The 17,763-nt window shown below is 40.0% G+C and overlaps 1 protein-coding gene across 2 annotated transcripts in view; it reads right to left on the bottom strand.

The window, feature by feature from the left end:
• TSPAN9 (tetraspanin 9) overlaps positions 1–17,763 on the bottom strand; it is a 166,204-nt gene that overhangs the window by 123,526 nt on the left and 24,915 nt on the right. Inside the window, exon 2 of one of the 2 annotated variants that reach the window (XM_027897119.1) lies at positions 824–972. The exons of the other annotated variant lie outside the window; for it this stretch is intronic. Coding sequence (XP_027752920.1) covers positions 824–839 — 16 coding nt within the window. The 5' untranslated portion in view covers positions 840–972. The remainder of the gene's footprint in view (positions 1–823; positions 973–17,763) is intronic. 2 annotated transcript variants of the gene reach the window in all.

Here is a 17,763-nt window from a genome sequence, read left to right as displayed (position 1 = left end):
AGTCTCTTCTATTCTAAAGATATACTTATGCAAAATAAATTAGATCAAGAGAATTTTTAAATAAGATTATTCAAAATGTTTATTCGGATTGTTTATGAAACAGTTATGCAGAATGCTTAGGTAACAGTTTAAATTAACTGGTTATTATTTGCTAATGTTTTCCTGTCAAGTAGGAAGGCACTTTCAGTGGGGTTCTATGGGAGATCCAGCTCATATTCTGCAAATAGCCAAGAATTTAATTGTCAGCTTTTGAAACGAAAAGCTCAGTACAATGCAGGAAGCCCAGAACTAACTGTTTCCCTGTTGCTTTAGCTTAGCAGACACATGCAAGACCTGTTTCATATTATTCTCCCAAGACACCTACACACGCCTCAGGAACATCACTGTGTAGTCCTGATTATCCGGAGTACCAGCGGTTCTTCAAAGAACACTGACAAAATACAGCACACTATACAGAAGCTGCTATGTGGTTCAGCCAAGGAGCAGCTCATGTTTAAGTCAGTTTAGGCTTCTGTTGATTTATTAAACAAGCAAATAAATAATGAAAATGAAGGAACAGATTTGGGGATTATTAGGGAATATTTATTTGGCAGGAGAAAGCAGAGAGGACTTGATGAGACTTGTAATAGATAAATCCATTAAAAACATTGTTAACAGAATGAACCAATTAAGCCCACATCCCCAAAGCAAGTTGGCAATCAGTTTTTAACACCTGTTTTCAGACCAGGCCTTGCAGAATTTAAACACGTCATTTAAAGTGATCTCCCCACAAACTCTCAGTCAAGAAAACACAAGGTAAAAATGCACTTTCAGGACTGCTTACTGTGAATATTAGCCATAGCAGATGTGATTTTCAACCAACAGCGTTCAACACCAGGTGGAGGAGGGCTGAGCGTTCTGTCCTGAATGGAGCATATCAAAACCAGGTGGCCCACAAGTCGCAGATTGCTGAAGAGGGCAGGTACCTCCTGACTAGTAAAAGTAAGAAACAGAAAGGTCCATCCAAGATAGTCATGAATCCATATTTATTTACAAAAAAATCACATTTCCCTTAACTGAAAATGTGTGGAGCATTACTTATGTACTGGGAGACAACACCTGCATCCCGCAGGGCTCCCAAGAGTCTCATAAGGATTTCCAACCAGGATCTCTTTGACTTACAGGATCTAAAGTAAGCATCAAAAGCAGTCACTTGAAGTATTCATTTCAGACCTGTTATCAACAGGCATTGATGTATAGGACATCCTTCATGAATAATTAAAACACAGATAGGTCACATACACAAATCCAAGAGCGCTGACACGGGGGAAAACTCTTTTAAGCTTTACCCAATGGAGTCATACTGCGTCCAGCAAACACTCGTTCTCTCTGGGGGTACCTGGCAAGATCCTGCTTTCACTCTGAGCTACCAAAGTAAATGAGAATTTTGTGAAGCTGTATTTGCCACTACCATTTTTCCCCCTTGCCAAATTTGAAGAGGATTCAAAATCAGGAAGATTGGCTGATACACCAAATGGTTGTGCCACCCTTCACAGGGACCTTGATAGGCTGGTGATACGGGCTCACAAGAACCTTGTGAAAAGTGACAAAGAGAAAAGTCTTGCACCTGAAGAGGAGTAACCCTATGCACCAGTATATGCTGGGGGAACTTGGACTGGAAATCAGCTTTTCAGAAACAAATCTGGAGGTCTTGGTGGACAATGGGCTGAACTTGAGCAAGTGACATGCCCTGGAGGCAAAGAAGGCCAACAGCATATTGTTGCATTAAGAGCAACAACACCATCAAGACAAGGAATGTGGCCATTTCACTCTACTCAGCACTGGTAAGGGCACACCTGGAGTACTATCATATGTGCTCGGCACAAGACAGACATGAACATACCGAAGCGACTCCAGTGAAGGGCCACAAAGATGTTTAAGGGACTGGAACATCCTCCATATGAGGAGATGCTGAGATATTCTGATTAAATGTGAGAAAAATCTTTTTTTTCCTCTAAGGATTACCTAACACTAGCACAGATTGCCCAGAAAGCTTATGGAATGTCCATCCTTGGAGGTATTAAAAACCTGACTGGACACAGACTTGTGCAACCTGTTCTAGCTGACCTGCTTTAAGCAAATGGATTGGACTAAGGGATCTCCAGAGGTCCTCCCCAGCCTCACTAATTCTGGGATGAACCCCAGACCAATACCAGAGTTCATCACAGCACCCTGGCAAACCTTCAGCTTTGTAACTCCTGCACTCAGGAAAGCGTCCTAAGCCCGTTATACAGAGAACTAGCACTGCAGAAGGAGCTGCATCTGCTATCTCTTTGCAAAGGATTTAATGAAACAAACATGACAGCAGAAAGAAAAATATCTGGAATTGTCAGTTGTGTGCAAATACCCTTGCCATTTATTGCGAGGGAAGAATAGAAGGCGACAAGTCCAGTCAGAAGTATTTTGCTTTAAATTGCCTTGGACTGCACAAAGTAAGGTTGTATTTGCAACAACAGAATTCACAATATGCATCCAGTGTAGAAATGATTCGATACACAATGACATGTAATACTGAACCCAGATGCTTTCTGTGTTCTCAGGTGGGCAAATAGAAGCTTTACATCGGTGATCACAGATGTCCCCTGACTTCATTTTATACAGTTTATTTTGGCACACAGATACACACATATAGGCTACATGTGCAGGTACACACCAATGTGTCTCCTACTAATTTCAACTGAAAGGCCTATTCTGTTCCCTGGAATGAGGTTCTCCTCCCACTGGTCTAGTAAGTTAAATCTACAGGCACTGCAGTCTGAGGAAATAAGACCTCTTAAGGAGTACCAGAGGGAGTTAGTCATGTGGATCACAAATGTTGCAAAAGAACACTATAATTAACATCTATTTTAGGCCCTTTTGTGGGATATGCAATTCCTACTGTACATGTGAAAAACCTAATGACTTGCCCAAGGTCTCTTCTACCCACAAATTATTCAGTAAGGATCGCAAACATATGAAGAACAAGATAACAAAACAGAACCAAGGTACAAATAAGTTAGAACTCCAAGTTCTAAGTTAGTTCCAAGTAAGTTAGACCCCTGAGTCCAAATTAAGATGCACTGCCAAGCTTGCAGTAATCACAGAAGACTGTACAGAAAGAACTAGGGCATTGCCATAGTTTAGTTAGGAAGCCAAGATAAGTGCAAAATGGATATCAAAGATATCTAAAGATAGTGAGCAGAAAGAAATTCACAAAAGCAGTTTGATTCAAAATAGACACAAACCTAAAAATCATCTGAAAAAAGACCCCAACAGGTTGATAAAGTATATTAAAATGAGCAGCAGTTTCATACCTGAAGACCGTATTTTAGGATAAGCTATCTAATATACGATACAGCTGTGACAGTCAATGACTGACTCAGCATTAAAATTGCCAAAAGGAATAAATATGCTGGCATCCAGTGTTAAATCAAATGCTGATAAGGCTAACTACAGGTGCAAAGGCACCTGAAAAGCAGAGCATGGGAAGAAAAAGGCTTAATCATTTTCTGGTAGCACGTCTGCAAATCTCATCCTTCAATATTTATGCATCTTATGGGTACCTCTTACCAGGGAATTCAGCCTTGCCGCAGTCAAAGGTGTAAGTACTGCTTTGGCTGCAGATCATCTAACAATAGTACACATGCAAAGCACACAAACGACATTCCCCTTAGCACAGAAGGGGCTGAGGTGCTAATGGGAAATGTGGTATTTGGAGACAATGATGAAACTCTAACAGCTGCAGCAGATTGGAGGGTGGAGGGGAAAAAAGAAAGGAGAGAAAGCAGATAGAGATGGAGGGATATGGAAGGACTGGAGCCAAACTAACAGCTGGGTAAAAACAGCCTAAGAGAGAGGTATCTTTGGAGCTCCCACATCCTTTTCATCCCTCTTATATTTTACCACTTACAGCAAAAAAATAGTAGCACATAAATAAACTAAGTAGAATTGTTAATATCAACCCTGTCAGGTCATCAGTCATCACATCATGAATCTTATTTATATAAGCACGTAAATACACTGATGAGAAACACTACAGAAAACCTCTCAACAGAAAAATAAATGCAACAATGACTAGAAAGCCAAGCATCAATCACTGTCATGTCCTACACAAAGAGTTTTTCCAGTTACCCAATAGTTAAGAATTCTTGAATAAAAGTCATACAAAAAGAGAAATAAGGGAAAAAAAATTAATTTTTTCCACTCTGTGTGGGAATGATTGGTATCCAAAGGCTGATGCCTACTTATTCACCTGCCTGTAGATGGTGGTGATTCGGTTATGTGATAACCAACCAAACAAACAAACAGGAGCACAGAGAGGCAAGGACAGGTGGAGAACCCCAGTAATATCTTGGGCAGGTACTCCCAGAGTCATCAAAGGAGAATGATCATCCCCTCAAAGGCTTTTATCTACACATATGTATGAGCACAAAAGCATGGGGACTTAGAAGAACTTGGCCAGGAAGACAGAGCCCCATCCCCCTGCTAGAGCTGACCCAGAAGAGTCCTCAGCCCCATTGCTCAGGTGTGACACCCACTTAATGAGTCCACTGGAGAAGCACTTATGGTCACCTTACAGGCTAAGGGGGGGTTACTGTCCAGGAGTATGGGACACATTACAGGATTGCACAAGAATTATTATAGGATGTTTAAGGTAGGAAACAAAAGAAGGAGAAGGGAAGGATCCAGGTGATTTAGGGGGGAGCAAGCATGGAAAATAGAGGCACAAGAGGATAAAATGGGCCAGTCACGTGTAAACAAGTTTGCTGCTTGGATGGGACTACAGGTTTTAGAGTCTATGTATCTGTGGTGTCAGCAACTGCAGTGACACCACAACTGGAGGATCCACAATGCAGGAGATGCAGGAGTAAGGGGCTGCCTGTCCATGTCTGTGATAAGGGGGTCTACACCAGAAAAAGGAGTAGGGCTGCAGCCTTGGGGACTCATATGTTCAGGTCACCATAAAATCACAGACTAATGGCAATTTTTTCTTTTTCTGCCTCATGAAAACAAAAGTCAAAAAACAGCTCTTGACAAGGCGACAATTTAAATGCTTGTGTCACCTGCAAATTTCAGCATGTTTCTAATATGGTTGTTCTAATATATAGTTGACAACATATTTAAGTAGGAATAGAGGAAACCATCAGCCACTGATGAAAGGGTAGGACAGGGTAGAGATAGAAGAGTCAGATTCATAGCCACTTCCATGCAATCAAATGTGCAACCAATACCAGGCATCAACTCCTTAGAGGCACCAGTACACGTATCCAGTGTTACCTCCTGTTGCCACTTTCAGTTGTGCTGTATGTTCTGAAACTGAAGAATTTTTTTTAAAATTCTAGTTTGTACTAGTAAAGTTACAGGGGTGGGAAGGGAGTGTAGATTCCGGTTCTGGTCTCCAGGGCTGTGAAAATTAGCTTGAAAAACTTGAGCTGTAATGGGAAATAAAACAAGGGCAAAATAGCTTAAGAGGACAAGACGCAGAGAGAAAGGACAAAGCTTTAAGATGCCCCTTATCCCCTTATTTCCCATCTGTTTCCCTCACTTTATACAAACACCAATCTTGCTTCTGAGATTCTTGCTTGCACTGGTGGTGCATCCGAATTTCTAGTGGAGAAATACATTCACATTATACTTATATGAGCTTTATAAGAGTGGACAAAGAAAGAGCAAAGAAAGCAAGCTTACAGGAGGCAATCTTTAAACACATTACAGTGATTATTTTATGATTTTACATTTACTTTCTATTGAATTGATTCTTCTCATGCTTGCATATAGACTAAGAAAAACAGACTGCAACTGGAGCAGCAGCAGACACATTTGTTCTTTGTTATGAAAGGAGCAGGATTAGAATAATGCATGCATGTTTTTCACCGCCACTCCTTTTTTTTTATTATTATATTTAATTACATTTTCAGACTATGCTGTCCTGCCCCACATATTTATACTTATGCTACATGAACAGACACAACATCTCTTTGTGTTGTTCTGCATCTCAGACACTTGCACGCTCCTGATCAAACAATAAGCTGGCGGGAAAGGGAGCTGCTCTTAACTCACTAAAGAAAGAGCTCACTGAGACATGAAGATGCACAGTGGGATTTTTTTTCCAATCCAAGTTTGTCAAAATAAGGCTCCAAATGAGCCACTGTCTCACACAATACAGTTTTTTCCAGCGCTTGTTTGGTTTTTTTGTGGGGCAATTTTTGTTTTCACCTTATTAATGCAAGCTCTACACCAAAATGCTTTATTAGTTAGTAGGAGACAAAAGAGGCACAGGCAGAGGGTACCTCTCAGCTGAGCCTGGATATGAGAGGGGAATTCACTGAAATGGACAGACACAGATTTCAGCAGCGCAGAGGGAGCAGCTGTTGCACTGACAGTAATTAGACTGGGCTGAGAACCTGGAGGATGGGAAAAGATAGAGCCATGAAAGAACACAAGGCAAAGGAAGAAACTCATTGCTGAATCAGCAGGTTATTAGAAGTTTTAGAGGTCTGGGAAATAGAGTAATTCCCACAAGAATGTCAGCATCTTATTTGTAAGACAAAAACTTGTTCAAAAGCTGTTAAACAAGTAGTAGTGATAATGCATTATATGAAACAAAAACCAGCAAATGTTGAAGTTACTACCTTTTACTTCTTTTTTTCATGTCAACTCCCTTTTCCTGCATACTGGCTACACAAAGTTATAATAGAAATATACAATTCCTAGTAAGTGGCTGCATGAAAGGAACTTCATTTTGTCAAGTTGAATACATCTCATAAGCAGTATCCCGTCTAGCAGATGGAAATACTGAAACAGAGGCTGGTAAAACTACTGTGACAACATCACCAAGAGGTTTAAAGAACTACGAACAGAATTTCCCCACTCCCCCTGATTATATCCTTGTGTACTGAGTAACAGCTGCCTTATATAGCCAACACACTCCTCATTAGCCCAGGCTTATAGGAAAATGCTCTCTGAAGACTGCTGACTATTCCTCTCCCTCTTCCTTCACTCCCAGTTCCTGAAGTTTCCTGATGTAATGCACTTTTCAAGACACCCAAGTGACACTCAGTTGACCACCATCTGGAAGGCAATCAGAAGCTCCCTCTAGCAAATGAATATGAATCAGAGCATGAATCCCACTCCTCTTCTGCAGCGGGATAGGAATGCACAGCTGTTACTACATCTCATTTCAGAGAGGCATCAGAAACTTGACATTCATGACCACCCCAAGCACATTCTGAAACTCTGCCCTGCTCAGGTCCTCGCTGGCAATCAGCCAGGCCCTTGGTGGTTGGGACCACTGTGCATGAAACGTATCAGATGGCACATTGCCTTTTGTCATTTCTGGGAACTGGATTAAGTATGAGAACTGCTGCAATACTTTATCTTGCTCCCACTGCCCTCCTACCTCAAATGGAGATAAAGAATTAGTCTGTAGTCTTACAGAGATGTAGCCAACAAATAAAACACATCCCAAACTGCACTGTAGCATTCTGATGCAAGTTACATCGAGTTATGGAATATGTGATAACATTCCACAGCAGACATATAAATGTAGTGCAGCATGTTCACTAAAAAGAAATACCCCTAAATTATAATTCCTTGCTGCCTTTTCTTTCAAATCAAGGAGGTACTGCTTAGCACTTATGTGTTAGTAAAATTCTTATGAGAAGGTGCAATGGCCTAGGTCCCATACATATTTTTAGTATTAAAAACAAGACTATATAAAAACAGGAAGACAAGAGTTGCAGGGTGAATAGCAAATAAGCTTTTAATGAGAAGTTATGCCTTCAAAAGAAGGAATGTAGTTTAATGTAGTTTAACATAGTTCAAGTCAGTTCAAGTTAGAATAGTTCAAGTCAGAAACCATGGCATATTGGCTGCAGGAGGTTTTTGGCTTCTCAGTTGCAGCAGGGACTTCACAGGTAGCTACATCAGGTCACTTAGCACTACCAATGCTTTGGGATCCCACATCTAGAAGGGGAATGGTGATAAGCATCCTTCTTTATAACACACTTTGGGATCCTCAGTTCTACACACCAGCAAAGCTCCTGTCTTTCACGAATTTCTATGAATTAAAGCTCAGTTAGTGTACAGGGAAGAGTGAGGAAAAAAGAGAAGGAAATGGAGGACGGAGAGAGAAATTAAAGGTTTAAGTGATTTTTTTTCTTCTCAGCTGTTTGACTACCACATTTGCATTGGCTTTTTTTTATTATTATTTTCAAGAATGTTTTGGCAGTTCCTTGTTCCACCTGTAGTGAGCAAGAAGCTGATGCAGCATCTTTGTTGCTGACAAACAGTTGGAAGTTCTGAGCCAATGAAAACAGCAATGTCCACGTACACTGTATGATGGAGAACCAGCAACACAGCAACCATGGAAATGACTCCTTTGGCCAGAGGGCAGGATTTACATCAGGAAGAGAAATGCTACAGTTTAAATCAAGAGCTCAACAGTATCCCCAGTCGATTGCTGGAGATTATTTTCACTACGGACTTTTTCCACTTCTGCAGCTACCCCTTAAATTATTTCATCTCCATTGAGCCTGAGATCAGTTCTGGTTTCAGTTCAATAGAACTTGGACCCCCTGGTGTCAAGAATTTAATTCTTCTTTTTTTGTTTTGTTTTTAAATTAAGAAAGTCTCACACCAGTGGTACAAGGGTAATCTCCTGAAGCTCTGCATTTTGACACAGGACTGAAATGCTGGACTGTAGCTGACACACACCAAAGCACCTGACTGCACCAAGCCACACCACATCACACACTCCGAAGCTACAGTCTCTATTATTACCTCAAGGTTCTCCACTTAGGGCTGTATTCTGCAGCACAGATCCAGCCTCCCACATACCAACAGACTTCAAGCCACGGCCTTTGCCTGCAACGCCTTTTAACAATGCTTACAGAAACAAAGAAATCCAAGAAGCTGAAAGGAAGGCTAGAGCTGTAATGAGCACTACTAACTGCACGGGCAGAGTAGACTGACCGCAAAGCACTACTTAGGCAAGTACTGCCATCAATAGGCCAATGAAGACTTGGGGTCATTTGTCTACACTTCAGTTTTGCCCATATAGACAATGCTGTCTGCCTCAATCCCACCCTTAAACTGACATAGATTGGAAATTTATACTGTGTCATCACAAAATTCAACTTGCCACTGTATATCTTGCCACTTAAAGAACTGATTTAAACTGCATCTCCAACAGGAAACTTACTGATATACCTCTACAAATAAAAAGACTTACAGTATAATAAATAAACTGTAATACTGAGCTCCTGTATGGCTATTACTGCATATCCACAGTGCATTTACAGCATTATGCTTTTTTTTTCCCAGCTCTTAAGGGTTCCAATTTCTTTCCCATGAAACTGAATTGGAAAGCTCCCACTTCTTGCACAGCAGCTCCTGAAACATAATTCACTTGGTTGACACAGTTACACTGAAGTAGCTTACTGACATTCCACCAAATTACATATTTACCAGTCTGCACAAGCCTCCTGTTTTTCCTGATTACCTGTAGAAACATGAAGTTCTTCTATCACACAAATTCCTTTCTTTATAATCTCATTTCTTCTGAGAAGTTCCAACTTTGCATTTTCTCTCAGTCTGTCTTAGCAGAACCATTAGCAACCCCCAGCTTCTTTTATCATCTACACAACCTTGAGTATTACTTATCTGCTTTAAAGGTACTTTATCTACCCTGCAAACTTTACAAATGTGAACTTTAAACATTCAAGAAAGCAAATGGTGAAGAACTACAAGATTGAAATCTAGTTGTGAAGAAAATCCAAAGAAACTACTATTAGTGACATCTAGCATCTTTAGTATGATTTGGGCAATCCTCAAAAAAATCTCGCTAACACTCAGCCACCTCTTTTCTCTGACTTAGACATGACAGTATTGAGAAGAAGCTTAGTCAATGATTTTCATTTTGTTAGTAAAAAAGCTCATGTCCAGTCAATGCAGAGCCAGTAAATAAAACCACTCACAAAATAAACCAGCACTGGGCACAACAGCTGATCATCAGCAGATCCAGTGAGCAAAAACCAAACCTTTGCAGCAAAAGCGAGGACTTTTTTTTTTTTTGTCACTGTTGAAAGCATTAAACATGTCCTTAGGCATTCTGCTTTCCCCCTGTATCTGATGAAGTTCAGAAGCATCAGCTGCAGCTCACTAGTCCATCTTGAAATCCACCTGGTTTTTCATGGGTTAACTTTGTTTTATATTACTTACAGTAATTGCCATTAATACTACATAGGCAGAAGTGAGGTAGCAATTCCTACACTATCTGCTGGCTGATTTAATTAACTTTTCCTGAGGTCTTTTCTTCCCACAAACTGGTCTTGGTTCTTGTGTTTGCTCTCAAATCCAACTGAGCTTGTATTCTGTGACTCAGAGATGCATTTATCTGCTTAGCACTTCCCTCAGTCTTCTGTTACACCTAAAAGCTTTCAGAGCCTTCCTATCTTACTTAGACAAGCTAACACAGCCATAACTATAGACAACTAAACCCTTTTCTTGCATGCTCCATTATGATGCAATTAGAAAGGATCCCGATAGATCAACAAATAGGAAATAAAAGGATGAGAATTAATTTATGGGCTCACTCCAGGAAAAGTGAAGACTGATCAAATACAAGTAGTAAAGGTGGGCATCTCATCACTTAGGAAGCTCACAAAACATAATGGCTGCAGCTTTAACGTTTCTTGTGCAGATGTCTATGTTACTGCTGGTCCCGAGGAGCACATTAGCAGCAGTCACTAAATGCAGAGCTTTAAAACAGGGAACATGTCCATCCTAAATCTCTAATAAAGGAACATTAATAACAGAACTTTCCCTAACCTGCTTTCCCCAGTTTTCCATGCACAATAAATAGGAAATTGAGACTTCCACAAAGCTGCTGTCCTTTACCCTTGAAGTTTACCTTCTATCTCTAATTGTTCTCAAGCTCTTAGGACTTGCCTAGCTGGATACAAGATTAGTAATGACCTACCTATTTGATTTGAAGCACAAGACTTCTGGATTCTCTCCTTGTAACTTTGGGGTGGTAGAGGGTTTAAATCTATACAAATCAGGATGCCACAGTTCTGCATCCTTACACAATTAAAGATGATGCCCAGCAGACAGGGGAGAGAAAAGAAGAGGAGCAGCACAAGGTACGCTTTGGGTTCAATTTACGTTCAATCCAGGTGAATCATGTACTGCAAAGCAGAGCAAAAAGCATCTACATTGAGTCAGCTATTCTTCTACGTGCTCTTTACTCTTGATAATCAGGCACCCAAAAATTTAAGAAATCCTACTTGGAAGTTTGATAATGAGTTCCCTTCTCATTTAAAGTCAAAATCACCCTGCTGCCAAGAACATTTCTTTTTATTAGGACAGAAGTCTTGTTTTCATTACATTTATCCATAAATAGAGAGTAACTACTTGGGATTTGAGGAATTTCTATACTGTCAGTCTTCATGACTACATTGAAATGTCACAGTTTCTCCTCAAAGGTCAACTCATGAAGTCTCGCAGTGGCACAGGTTTCAAGTGTTTCAGAATCCACAAATCATTGTTTCAAAGCCCTCTCTGTGAGCTGCAACACCGACAAAAAATACCCCCCCACTGATCTATCTATGGAAACAAACACTAATTTTAAGTTGTTTCCTCACATCAGGGAGGGCTGACTTATACGTTAGAAAATAAGTAGCACAGAGTATTAAAAAACCTTTCTATTTTCCAAGCAAAGATATGTTTTACCTGAGAAAATCTTTTTGCTAGATGATATGTTGGAGAGTAATATAAAGTCTATCTAAACTGTCGTCCAGACAAACCTTATTTCCTGACCAGCCCTTCCAACCTGTATCTCAAATACATGCAGCCCCATTTCGTGGTCAGGGAACACACTGATGAGACCATATGTCCCAGATCATTAGAATTACTGTGGCTAGAAGCTGCACTGGATTTCTTAATGAGCTGAAATCAAACAGTTACCAAATCAGAGCTGAAGCTATGGATGTTCTATTATGCTGTGACAGCCAGTACTCTCTCAGTAGGGACTATTCAAGAAATGCTGGAGCTGGTTGGAAATTTCTTTTATTAGCTTCAGTGTCTCTGATCTGAATCTCCCTCCAAATACATTATGAAGCTACAAACTATATGAATTATAGACAACACCACTTACTGCTACTTGACCCAGTAAAAAGCCAGATAGAGGTCTAAGCAAGAAACAAACAAAAGATAAGAACAGCTGAGAGTGAGATGATTCTCATCAATATGCAATTTAGGTGAAGCCTTTGAGTTCCTGGCCAACTGCCCATGAGAATGCTGCTTCAGCCAAATTGAATACTTCTGTCCTATGGGTGTTTACAGAAAGACATCAGTTATGGAGTGCTGCAGGGACAAATGAATGGGACTAAAAAAAAAAAAAAAAAAACTTAAAAGAAAGGAAAAAGCCAGGACCAGACTTAAAATGGTACAAATACCGTGAGTTTTCCTAGCTATAGCTGAATTACCCATGACCCCAAAGATAGTTTGAATACTTAAGTATTCAGTGACGGTTGAGACAATAATTCATTCAGTCTAATTTCTAGTTAAAAGAAATTTAAAAATCAGTCATTTTAAAATAGTGGAAATTAAGCAGTTTTGATTTCTTTTTGATAGCCTCAGGCATACAGACTAATAACAGATTACATAGATTTGCTGAAATGCCCATTAGTCAGTCACGTTCCACATCTTAATTCCAAAGTGAGTGGTCAGTTCTACAGAAAGGGGGACAGGGGAAAACCCACAGAAAACAGCATCTGTTGTATTTATAAAACTTAACTGTACTTCTAAAAACTGACCTTTTTTTTTGTTTGTTTGTTTGTTTCCACTCATTGCTTTTTTTCCCCTTCCTATCCAATTGTTGAGATGCTCAGAGAATCTGGCTGGAGAGCATCCTGTAGAGCAGGCCCTGGGGGTGCTGGTGGGCAGCAGATCACTGTGAGTCACTCGTGTGTGCCTGGGCAGCCCAGAGGGCAAACCACATCCTGGGGAGCATCAAACACGGCATCACCAGCTGGTCAGAAGAGGGGATTATCCCACTGTGCTCACCTGGAGCACTGGGTGCAGTTCTGGGCCCTATGATATAAGAGGGTTGTGAATGTCCTTGAATGCGTCCAGAGGAGGGCAGTGAAGCTGGAAATAGTTCAGAGCTGCACCAGGGAAGGTTCAGATTTGATGTTAGGAAGCATGTCGTTACTGAGTGGGCGGTAGACAATGGAAGAGGCTTCCTAGGGAAGTGGTCAATGTCCCATCCCTGTCAGTGTTTAAGAGGCATTTGGGAAATGCACCTAATGATATACTTTAACTTTTGGTCAGCCCTGAAGTGGTTAGACAGTTGGGCTAGGTGATAGTTTTAGCTCCCTTCCAACTTAAATTATTTTATTCTATTCTATTCTATGTTTCTTCTTTAACTTTTGTGGTTTAAATTTTCTTCCTGAAATCCTATGTCCCTGTCCAGTTACAGTTAATATAGCGTAAAGCTGTACTATCCCCATTTAGGTCCTTACCACACCATTAGCTAGAACTCCTTATCAGTTGTTAACTCCAGTGCAATTTTCAGATCAACCAGTTCTGTAAGAATGCTATTAGAACAATATATTGGGTACTTAAGCAAAACCAAAGTAAGAATTTGCCAGGAACATGGGTCAACTAGAGGCTATAGCAAACAGAACTATTTTTCATTTTCATCTCATTGTACTCTACTGCCTGTCGTTGCTGGCCTAGTCACATCTTGCTACAGTGATGCATGAAATTGTCACCTCAAAATTCTGCACGTCAGATGAAGATAAGGAAGAGGGAGTCCCAAACTCCCCCAGACTCAATTCCCAAAGGGGCATGTCAGGAAGCAGAACCAGGGGGTGGACAAACAGGGATTGGAAGGACATCATCTGAAGGTGCACGTGGCGGTTTGTATTCCTGGGGCCTGGAGGCTCATTAAAGCTTCTGCTATCCTTACCTTATCTCCTATACTAAATTGGCTCCGAGTCTTTTTCTCCACGGTCATTTAGGCAACATAAAATGTGTCTATCAAGTAAAATATTTTTAACAACGCCCTTTACATATGCAGATCTTCTGGACATCTCAACTGACCACTTAAGTAACTGAGAGCACAGGATTTCACTTAGTAGTTGCTCTCTGACAGTCATCACTTCTAGTTCTGTGTTTTTGAAAAGGTGTTTTGCAAAGTCTTGCCAGTTTTGTTACTTCCAGTTAAGGATGTTTAAATCTATTTTGTACCAATGCACCCACCAGAAATTCATGAAATCACTAAAGGAATCATTAGGACATAAATCACACATTATCCAACCCTATCGTATATGCATCTCTTGGTTTATGCATAAGAACATAATGGCCCGTTCCAACATGAAATATAGTTCACATATCCAGGAAAACCAGAGAGGTGCCACTGCCAATCCTGTCCTGTTCTTCTAGAGACATGCAATTTAAGTGTACTATCAAAATGCAATAACCTACCTCTTCATAAATCTTCAAATGCTTCTACAATGAAATCGTCTAATACCATCTTTTTTAGAAACTACTCAAAACAATTTTGGTTATAAAAAACTGAATTCTTTCTTCTCATTCACAACATTTTTCCCTGTTCTCCTTCACTTTTATAACCTGCAGTTAAAAAACTATCCCAGACATTTCCTGAAATCTAAGATACCTCCTACAACTAAGAAGACATGCAGGTGAGATTTTAAGCAACTGGGTAAACACATTACAAGCAGATTTAGCTTTGTACAGAAGGAAGGAGCTATAGGATTACTTTAGGAACACAGTTGCATAGTGCAGATGTGCTGATACACAGCACCCTATGCCACTCAGGAGCAGGTAATATCTGAGTGGTTTAGATACCAGCATTACTACTAATGATTTCTCACATTGTCACATATGGGAAATACACTAAACAACCATATCAAAGTTCATCTGTGAGAAGTTCATGCACTGTATGACTCATAACAGAAGTAAATCATCTTGAAAATACATTTCTTTTTAGGGATTTTTTTTGCTGGTTTTGTTTTAACAGGGTTTACAATCATTGTTTATGACCCAGAATAAAAATTGCTATGACAGCGTTGGTTGTGGGAAGCTGTAACTAATCACAAGTCAAAGCTGATCAAATTTTTTTTTGATGAGGCAATATTTTGCCTCATTCTTAGAGAATGACCTTATCGTACAACAAATAAACCTATTATGCACTTTCCCCTCCCCAAAATCCTCTATAAAAACGAAATGTAATATTATGCCACTTGGCAATGTATCAGGACTTATGGCCTATAAAGGGAGAGCTAAAGGCTGTACCAGATGCTTCTTCATCAGAAAACTAAGACAAACTGGAGCAAGACAGGGGAAGTCTTCGTTATTGCTAATGCTTCCATGTTTGTTCTTGGGATCTTGACATCCTTAGGGTGGAAGAGACCATTATATTAGTTCCTCACAGACTTAACTAACTTACAGGGAGAATTTAAGCTATTCAGATCACCAGCCAAACCAATACAGTGATGCTGTTATAGACTGCAGTCCAATTCATTTATACTGAAAGAACCACAGGTGCAAACAAGCAGTACCTACTGGCTGCTGCAACTCTTCCACTGGGAGAGTGTTTGTCAACTCCTGATCTTCCACAGATAGCACAATTATGAAGGAAAGTTCACCTATTTTACTCCTGTCACCTCATACAGCCACACCATATTGCATAACAGAGGAAAAATGGCTATGGCTGCACTGTCCTCATCCCACCCAAACAGACTGCAGTGGAGTACAGGAAGATACCAAACATCTTCCTCACACTGCACAGAGAGGAGATTTGAGGTGGAAGAGAACAAGACTCATGGCCTACTGCAGGATTTTTTCACCACCTTGATTTGTTTCACTCCTGACTGCTCAGGTCTAGCCTGCCCTTAGGCCATGCAGTGTGCTGATCAGCGCAGCTCAAACAAGATCAAAATGAAAGCCGGTGGTGCAGGAGAGGTAAACGGTAATGAATGAATGGTAGCCCAATTTTCTATGTCAAAAACATCAAAGCCTTATATTTTTGGAAAAGTACTTTTCCCTTTCAATTCTCACACACTAGAGGAAGCTGTAATGGACTAGGAAAACCTAAACTTCTGTAAGAAATTTTCTCCCGAGAGCACAAAGTAACTGCTGCCAGGACATTGCATAACCAGGCATAAAATGAAGCAAGCTACTGAAAGAGGCTAGTCTTCCAATCACTTGCATTTTAAATAGGAAAGCAGAAAGGGGAAAATACCAAAGCAAAGCTTAGTTATCTACTAGGACCTTTAAATACAAAACCTTAATATTAGAATACAGAAAGTGCCTACTACAAAGTGATTTCTTTTACAGGAGACACATCTGAAGAAGTATGGCCTATTAAGCAGTCAAGCTCAAATGCAATCTGCTCTCAAATGTCATCAGAAGAGCAGTGACTTTCCACCAGGTCTATTCCCTAACATACAGCTGCAGTTTCATCTGTTAAATATAATGATAAAAATAGCCAATGAAGGTTTATTGCTCCTTTTGTCCTGTGAAGGCAATGCAGTTCAGCGAGAGGGAGCAGACATTTACTGTTGACTGTAAATCATCAAAACAATTTACAGCCAGTTTAATTTCTGCACATCTACAAACAATGAGATTGCATAGTGACCATTTGGGGCATAACCACACCACCACATCTCGGCCTCACAGGGAGAAAATTTGACCCTCGGCAACTTCTCTTCTGTTGTTTATAAATAGAGCCTACTTATAATCTCTCAATTTGCAAGACTGGCAGCTAGGAACAAAATAAAAACGCTATGGTTTTGCTCATTTTAATTGTTCCTTCTTGGGATTCAGAACCAATAAGAGAAAGAAAATTGATCTACTATTTCATTTTATATTTTTTTTAGGATTTTATGCAAATCCAGCTTTTACTAAACTAATGGTATGGCACTGTCCAAAAGTCAAGCAGCCCTGCACTTTGCAGAACTCCATATGAAAAAAACTAAGCAAGCATCAACCATTTTCGAAATCTGCCCTATCAGTCAGCATAGGCTGGCATGAATGCTTATGTTATGCCCAAAACTGCCAGAAAAGTGTCAGAGATAACAGATACTCCCTGCAACACAAAAAGGGAATGATGGCAGAAATAAACAAGCAAAGTCACAAAACCTGCAGTATTTTCAGGATACCACAAGAAAAAGTGATAGTCATTCTACTCACAGTGACTCCAGCTCGGGCATTTTTCTCCTAAAACCCGAGAAAACTGAAATCCATTGTTTGGCATCAGTGTCAGCATCATGCAGCCAAACCATGCAGTCCACTGTCTGAAACCCATCTTTTCCTTTTCTTTTTTTCTCCAATATAATGAATTTTTAATTTTTTTATCTCTTAGTGTCCCTTTAGCTTAGGTATTTTAATTCTTCTCAACACCTCTAAAGTTAAAGAAAAGGTTTTGACAAAAACAGACAAAATTTCCCTATAATTACATAGTTCCAGAAGTTTAGCTTGAAAGAGAAAACACTATGTCCTTACCATCAGTACAGAATTGCTAGGGTACAAGATTTCCTTAAGAGAGGTGCAGGCTACTTTTCAGATCACATCATTTTTAGAGAGGGAAACAAATATCTGACACCAAGTCAAGGAAAAATCAGCCTAATATTTTACACGAATCATAACAGACAGAGTTTCTTTCCTAAAGGCTTACTGATACTATTTTGTTACTGTTCCCAACACCACTCAAAG

Source organism: Empidonax traillii, unplaced genomic scaffold (genome assembly GCF_003031625.1).
Source record: "Empidonax traillii isolate 1590-97213 ecotype Southwest subspecies unplaced genomic scaffold, ASM303162v1 scaffold531:size451153, whole genome shotgun sequence".
NCBI lineage: Eukaryota > Metazoa > Chordata > Aves > Passeriformes > Tyrannidae > Empidonax > Empidonax traillii.
The sequence above is the reverse complement of the archived record's forward strand: the minus strand, read 5'-3'. Positions and strand labels throughout refer to the sequence as shown.